At 35.8% G+C, this 8,460-nt stretch overlaps 1 protein-coding gene across 1 annotated transcript in view; it reads right to left on the reverse strand.

Moving 5' to 3' along the window:
- Nucleotides 1-6,488, reverse strand: part of GABRG1 (gamma-aminobutyric acid type A receptor subunit gamma1) — a 56,755-nt gene extending 50,267 nt beyond the window's left edge. Inside the window, exon 1 of the mRNA XM_028506977.2 lies at nt 6,232-6,488. Within this exon, the coding sequence (XP_028362778.1) occupies nt 6,232-6,335 (104 nt within the window). The 5' untranslated portion in view covers nt 6,336-6,488. The remainder of the gene's footprint in view (nt 1-6,231) is intronic.
- Nucleotides 6,489-8,460: the final 1,972 nt, after the last annotated feature.

An 8,460-nucleotide genomic window follows, 5' to 3' on the forward strand; every position in this document is an offset into this window, starting at 1 on the left:
AACCAGTCTGCATTTTCTAGTCAATACCAATGAGGCAATCTGCCAAGTGGCCCCTTACCATCCCCGCCAGAAAGTAGAGGCAATCTACAGGATAAAACCCCCTGTGTTCCCCGCACCACACACAAAAAAATGCCTTGGTCTACAAATAATACTCTTTTCTTTATAATTGTTCCTGCAAACCCTTCACCCTTTTCCCCTGAAATTCCTTCCCCTCTCCCCTCTGGTCACTGTCAGCCTATTCTCAATTTCAGTATCTTCGGTTATATTTTGCTTGTTTGTTTGTTTTGTTGATTAGGTTCCTGTTAAAGGTGAGATCATATGTGCTGGGCTAGGGTGGGGAGAAAAGGCAGAAAACAGTGCTTCAACAACAATAAAAAAAAATACCCTCTTTTCTTGTGTTAATAGCTCCCTAGCCCCACCCTTCTTTCTACAAAAATCTTCCATTTTGTACAACCCTTCAGAGTAACTTTCTAGTTACTAGATGGGATACTGCCCAACAGATAAATTGATTAATAGAGCCAATTACACCTTCAAAATTACTCCATTGTTTTGAATACCCATTATATTCCAATCATAAGCTTTCTTATCTGCTCATCCAGCTACAAATTGGAATGCATGGTCCACGTTAACCTTACTTCTATGTATCTACTGCTTAGACCAGTCTCTACTACTCTGTTACTCATGTATTTGTTACTTAATATATTTGTCTAAAAATAAGAAGTGTTAAATCTTTAAATACATTGTATCTGGGAGGAAAGGATCCCTAAAGTCTAGAAGCTCACCATTAAATGTAATTCTTTAGCCTTTAATAGTATGTTACCGTTTTAATGTCACATGTTAGATGACCAGAGTAAAGGATCTCCGAGAAGACAGAGGTATATTGTTTTCAAAAGGCCTACCAAATTGTGAGACCATGCCTCGGGCCATGTAACAGCAGTGGTACCTCTTCATCTCTTTATTCTTCACTGACATTGACCCAAACTTACCCCAAGAAAGCTGAGAATACTCAAACTTTTCCCAGAGTTGCCTCCTCGGTATCTCTACTATAACTCATGGAGAATTCTGGGTAGAAATTATGTCATATTATTGTCTTGTTTATACTAATAAACACAACTTCTAGAGTTTATGTTCAGTGGGAGCAGGGACCCTGCACCCTTTGTCCTGTGCATCTAGTGGATACACTGTCATGTATGTTTTATACACACTGCACAGACACTATCACAGCAAGCATTTCACCTTGCTTACCACTATTTCTCCAGGTCTCAGATGTCTACTTAACACATAGTAGCCACCAAATGAATGCTGATGCTCAATAAATGTTTACTGAATGAATTAATAACTGTATTTCCTGAAACATGGGGCTTCAGCTGGATAAACTAGTTGAGTACTAACAGAATTAGATTCTGGGGTATTTAAAAGTAGGAAAATACCATGTATTGTCATTTGCATCCTGCAGAGTACAAGAACAAGCTTCTGCTTGAATAAGCCTGGTGATAAGGCATCCTTCATTTTGTTACAGAGCATTTGTATTAAAAGAAAAATCCCTTCACATAGTTTTTGCTAATTGGTTCTGGTTCATCTCTTTTATGTGGACATAACAAATTCAACTATGATTTTATATAGTATCCTTAAAAATAAATAGCCATTTGATTCCTCAATAAAACATACTTAAATCCCAAAATTCTTCCTTTTAACGCTTTATCTTATGGTGATTTTTAGAGATCAAGTATGCCAGTTTGTTAGTTTTTACCAAAACAATTATTGTACTGTACATGATATTTCAAATTATGTGAAAGATACACAATAGATTTTTACACTTACTGTCCTTCTATCAATTGCACTCCCCTCCCCTCCCTGTCTCTTCTGTCTCTCCTCCCTTGCTTGTTGTTTCCTTCACCCATAGTCATGTTATTTAGTCTGGCTTATACTTGTAACCTCACAGGTGTGGAGGTTTAGAATGCACACTCTGGGCCTAGAACTATGGATTTGGGTGTTGGATTCAGCAAGATGATCTTTAGTAAGTTCCTAAAAATCATGATGCTCCAGTCTTCCCAGTTGTAACATGGGGAGAATAATAGTATTTAAGTTTTATTCTCCCATTATAGTTGCTTGGTAAATTTGCTAGGTGTAACTTCTAGGCTGGACATTTGATTTTAGAATTTGGGAAACATTTTGCCCATAGTCTTCTGGTAGTGCTGTGAGAAATCTCAATACTCTATACTTCTCTTTCCTTGACTGGGATCTATTCCATCAGCTCCCCTATCCTTAAAGCTTTAGATTCTCCTGTTTATCTTTGAGGTCCTAAAGATATATGTCCTTATTTTAACTATAAGATGCTTTATTTTGATTACCATAAGTTTAGGTCTTTGCAGTGAGTGAAGCTCCATGTATATAGTAGTCACACCTAGACCATTCAACACCACAAACCTAGCATTTGAAGGCACTGAATAAATGTTTGTTGTAAAAGAATAATCAATTGGATTATTCAAATCCAACAGATATTAATGCACAAGAATCCAATGATTTTGCTTTACTGCACTTAAAACCACTGTAAAGAGGATAAATAATGCTAGAGTCAATGTAATTCCACAGACTATCTGTTATTATGTCTTTTAAGCTATAAGTTTCAGTGCTATATTTTTTCCATAAATGTTTTATCTTGATCTTGAAATAATATGGAAAGATACATATTATTTTTATTTTTCACAAATAAGAACTCTCTGCCTCAAAAACTTTCCTGAAATCAGCCTGGTAGGAAATGGTAGAGCTGAAACCAGAATTTACAACTGATTATAAAGTCTGGGATTCTCTACTGGTACCATTCATATATGTGAATTATCTCCTGAGGTCAATATATTCAATTTGTACTCACTTGTCCCCATTACCCTGCAGCAGTGATTTATCATATTTTGATAATATTGAGTAATTTGTTCAGTTTTGTACCCTGTTATGTCTCCTCTCCTTTGGGACTATATCTTTACTGCTATTTTCTTAGCCACATTTCAACCATCTTTATATAAATATACAATATTAAATTAGTCTACTTAATGTTTGAATTAAATGTCAAACATTTTCTTTCATTGCTTAGTCAAAAGCATGTTCCTCAAAGTAAATTATAAAATTTTAATACAGGTATACCTAAAAGACTATATACACAAGGGATTTGTGAATTATAGCATTTGAATTTTACCTTTAAAATCATTTTCTCTCAGTTTTTTTTCAATATTTAATTATCATGGAGCATCACATTTAGCTATTTTGCCCTCAAGTTTGCATGGTAATCATCAGTATATATTAGAAAATTAAGAAAAAGTCTAGATGACTAAAATAAAAACCATTCATTCACAACTGCCTCAACAAAATATATTACTGAAATTACTTTAAATTATATACTTTATAAAACAAGTGTATTTGGATATTTTTATTTGGACAATTGAATGTTGTAATTACCAATTCATAATATTGTTTTTAAAAATCAAAACAAATGATTTTTCTTGATCTCTTTCAAAATATATCTTCTTAGCCAAAACTTATCATAAATCACTTTTTTAGAACAGCTAAAATACCAAAACAATTTTCAACTCTTTAAAAAAAATTGATTACAATTCATTTTTTCCCCAACATTACAAATAAGTCAAATCAAGCTTAAGAGATTTGAAGTAACTTGTCAAGATGCCATAGAGCCTTGAGGAGAGTGAAACACAGAAGCCATGACTACAGCTTGAGTTATAACAATGAGATCAGTCTTCATAGTCCAGCAACGTAAAAATCAATACTCTGTCTCTCCTTTGTGCTCTTGATGGAAACTAATGAGGAAACAAGCTCTTGCCTCTGCTGAGATGTAAGAAATAAGAGTTTCCAATTTGATAAATCTCAAAATAGATGACTTTGATGATTTACTTTAGAAACCAGCATAAGACAACACAATTCTTATAAACAGAACCATCTACAGTTAGTTTTGGAAAGGTTCCTCAAAAGAAGAAGGAGGGAAGAAAGAAGTATAAATGTAGCTGATTTATATGTTTACATCAATCATCTCCACTAAATATTAAAAAAAGAAAAGTTCACCAACATACTGTAACTACCTTTAAAAAGTAAAGATACGCATTCTCATAATTGAGGACCTAAGAGTTCATTGTAATTACAATATATAGCTTTATTGTTTAGGTCTTTATCCACTGTCTAGAACAATGCAGATGATCTACAGCACTGTGATAAAATGAATACTTATCGATTTGAACTGCACACCTCCTCTGTCTCACTTCTTCATACAAATGCTACAGAATGTACATGGAATTTCCAATTAGAACTTCCCTCTTGAAAACTACTAAGAAAAGTCACTGAAACAATTGTTGAGTTATTTGCTGTTTCAGTTCAGATCTTGGACATACTGCATGTGAAAAGTTGAAGCACTCATTAATGACCTACTACTGTCTTTAATTTCCATGATAAAGAAACTCTCCAGGGGTTAGGACTCTTGACACATAAAATCATCTTCAGACTCCCAGAACCCTCCTCTGTCTACCACAACACACAACTTTTTAATTTCTGAGCAGCTTGAAGAGCTTTCTGGAACCAGTTGTGACAATCATAATGTAAGTATTGTCAAAAACAAAAGATACTGTTTAAAACGAAACAACTCTCTGTGCCCTTTAGTAAGCAGCTTGTCTATTAGCTTGCAGAGGAAACTTACATTTATAATAATAAAAGAGAATACAGGTTATTTCAGAAAACCACTGGGTAAATCTGCTTTTATTTATGAGAGCACTGATTCATTTCTAATATTATGAAAATGCATGAGAACACCGATACATATTTTTTTCAAAATTTGTCCTATAATTTTTCCATAATATAGTCAAAGAAATAAGCCATTATGACACAACTTATATATAATATAAGTCATTATGACACAATTTATATATAATTAACCAGGTAGTATGTTTGTTTCTATAGAACATTTAAGTTTCTATAGAAAAAAGGTAAATAAACTAAAACTGTAATACTTAAAAAAGCATTAGGTGTCAAACATTTTCTGTCATTTCTAATATTACTTAGCAAACTTCACTCCACTCTCCATTTTCCAAGAGAAAATATAGTTGTTTTATCTGCTGGTATTGACAAAAATATTCACTCGATATATACTAAAATGAATCATAATAATAACTCATTTTTACAATGATGCAAGTAGTTATAAAGGTATGCTTCCATCTGCATAGCAGTTGCCTTTTACTCTTGAATTCTAAGCAGAAACACATCATACAATAAAATAATTTTAAATGTATATTTAATAAAACACATTATACAATATTAGTAGTATGTCCAAGACCTTTACAGTGTCTATGTCTTAATTAACATATTTTAACTTTGTTCTTCAGCAACTCCTATAGCCAGATGCATACCTAAGCAACTTATTTTTTTAACGTGATTTAAAAGTTTTGTTGAAAGGCACTACAACCCAAGCAGGCCAAGTCTTATTCCTGTTAAATTGGGGGTTTGGAGTTAGAGGCTTGAGATTGGTTACCTCTCTCTCTCTCTCTCTTTCTTACACACACAAATATGCACACACACAGAGCCAGGACAATATTTATACCACCATACAATTTTTATCAATTTTTATTTTATTGTAGACAGCCAATGAAAATAAAAATCACTGAAATTTGGCTTAATAAAATACACATTGTTATTTTTAACATAAATATAACATATGATCCTGATGGATTTTAGCTATATTTATAATTTTTTTGATGTGAAACTTTTTTTTCCAGAATAGCAAAAAAAAAAAAAAAGAAGAAGAAGGGGGAGGGGTAAGGAAAACAACAACATTAGCATTAGAAAAGCATCATACATACCATGCTATGAAACTTGTTAGTTTCTAAAATAACTTTTTCTTTAAAATGAAGAATCATCAGGAAGTTCATCAATGACATTCATTTACTAAATTTAGTATCAAAACCGTTTCTACTCTTCTTTCTCAGTAACTGAGCCTGGACTAGTTTTGACTGTGTTTCAAGTCAAAAACAACCGGAATAACCTCCATGCTTCACACATAGGTTCATTGCTTCCTATCTGAAAATGGGTAAACTTAATCAGTAAAGAAGATGATGGTAAAATATCACAGGTGAACCTGGGAAAATGTAAATTGCTTAACTTAGAATGAGTTTTGAAGGAAAGAGAAATAAAGGGGAGGGGGCAGATACCAAAGAGTAGTTTCAAGTCCGTGCATTCACTCACCAGTTTCCCAGGTGCAGGGTGAGTAACAAGAACATCAGCCGCACCCCTCTACTTTGACTCCACAGGAGAAAAGGGGAGAAGAGAAAAGCTTTCCGAGGACCCATCGGGATCGCTTTTACTGCTCAAGTCTCCAAGCCAGGACTTTTCCTCCCACCTCAGCCGCAGCCGCAGCCCGGTGTGTGAGTATCAGAGAGTGTGGGAAGGCGATACACCTCCCGCCCAGGTGGGATGCGACTCCCCGCGGAATTGATCAGGGGAGCCAATCGGACCGGGAGGATGCTGGCATAAATTCTCGGAGAAAACATACGGGCCAATCAATGGCCCCAAGGGGCGGGTCTCCCCCTACTAGAAATCAAGCCCAGTAGGGAAAAGGGCTCTCCGTCTTTCCCAAAGAAAAACAAACGTCTTCTCCCTTGCAGCCTCTGGGAAACGTTTGAGTGGCCTTGACAGATTCCTTCCCCAGGGAAAAGAGGTCTCCCTCTTTCTCCTGGCCTCCCCTCCTGCCCGACTTTATTTGGAGGCCACTGTCTCCTTCCTCTCCCGCGTTTGGATTCTGAATTCGTCTTCAGAGACTCGTGGGAAGATTGCAGTACCTAATTGGTTTTCCCCAGGCTCACGAAGGTTCTGTTAATTTTTGTTAATTATCATTCGTTTTGAGTGTGAGGAGGTGTCTCATTTCTCTTTGCAGCCCCGGAACCTGGCACAACGCCGGGAAAAATGGTTCTTAGAAGATAGATGGTGAATATATAACCGAATGAATGAATTGGGCGTGCTCCGTGCATTCCTATAATCGGGTTTCCGAACTCCCTTTCCCTGTCTTTATGGGTGAGATGATTTGCAGTCTCCTCTCTCCGAGTACCAGAAGATGATACTAAAGAATAATGCCAGGCAAGAACTATCTCATTTCACAAAACAATAAAAATCCAATTTGAAAAATGCCTTATGAGCCATAGGAGTTGTAGACTTAGCACACTGGTAATTCCTGTTCTGCTCTCCCTCCCCAGTTGCCTGTGCATTTGTTGAGCTCCAGTGTTTGGTACCTAACTTCGGAAGCTCTGCTTTGAGTTTACAGCAGAGCTCAACAGTTGCCATGGCAACCAGAAAGCCTCTGGCAGCTTGAACAACTGTGCAGGCGAAGACAGTGATGGTGGTGGAAACAGGCTAGCTCTGCCGAGCCATCTTCTACCTTTATGCCTTCCCAAATCCCTGCTTCCCACCAATGACGCCTAGGGTTGGGGTCTTCGGGGTTCTCATTAATCTCCCGCAACCACGTGCAATGGGCCAGATTCAAGGGTGAACTGCAATTTACCACATAGTTAACTTGAGAGCATTTGTCTCCCTGCAGACTGTTCAAGGCAGAAGTAATAGTGTTTGTGCAAGAAGGTAAGGTAACTGTTGCTCTCCTACCTTCTGAAATCGCTTACAGGGACTGGACGGTGGTAACAAGGTTACAGGTATTTTCTTGCCCAGAATAACAGATGGTGCAATGTTGGGCTTTTCTTCCCGCTCTTTGATTGATTCTCCATCTTTTTTAGTCTCCTCTGAAAATAGGTATTGACCTCCTTGTTATTCTTCTACTAAACGTTAATTAGGTAGCATTATTCTCTTCCACAAAGCATATTAGTCAAGGTAGCTAATTCCAAATAATTTATATAACAATAAAGGTCCATTATAATTGATTTTGAGGTGAATAAATTTAGTTAAAAGTTGATGTCAATATAAATCTGGATAGTTTCTTTTCTAATATTTTCTGTTTCAATTGAGAATGTGCTTTGGATAACTATTTAACTGTTTCATTGGATGGACACATTAATTCACTGATCTGATTAGCCAGTGAACTAGGAATTAATTCACTAGAAGTATGAAGCGAATAGTAAATACTTATCTAGTTACTCTTTGCATTTTGATAAAGTTAGGTAAGATTTTTTCATATATTATGGGGAATATGATTCTGTACAGTGTTATACAATAGTAGCTGATGGTTCTCACACCAAAAATACTAAGATTTTACCCTTATTGTTTTCATATGTAACTGAAAGATACTGAAAACGGTTAAGGGGGACTGATGGAAAGGAAAGGCGAAAGATATATCACCTTGGATAGTTCCATGTTGCCTGTTTATTTTTGTAAACCAGTAACATTGAATCTTTTCATCTCACAACACATAAATTAATTACTAAATTGTGTGGCACATCAAAAATATATTTTTGCTGATCTGACAAAAAATAG

Source organism: Phyllostomus discolor, chromosome 1, assembly GCF_004126475.2.
Source record: "Phyllostomus discolor isolate MPI-MPIP mPhyDis1 chromosome 1, mPhyDis1.pri.v3, whole genome shotgun sequence".
In the NCBI taxonomy this organism is placed as follows: domain Eukaryota; kingdom Metazoa; phylum Chordata; class Mammalia; order Chiroptera; family Phyllostomidae; genus Phyllostomus; species Phyllostomus discolor.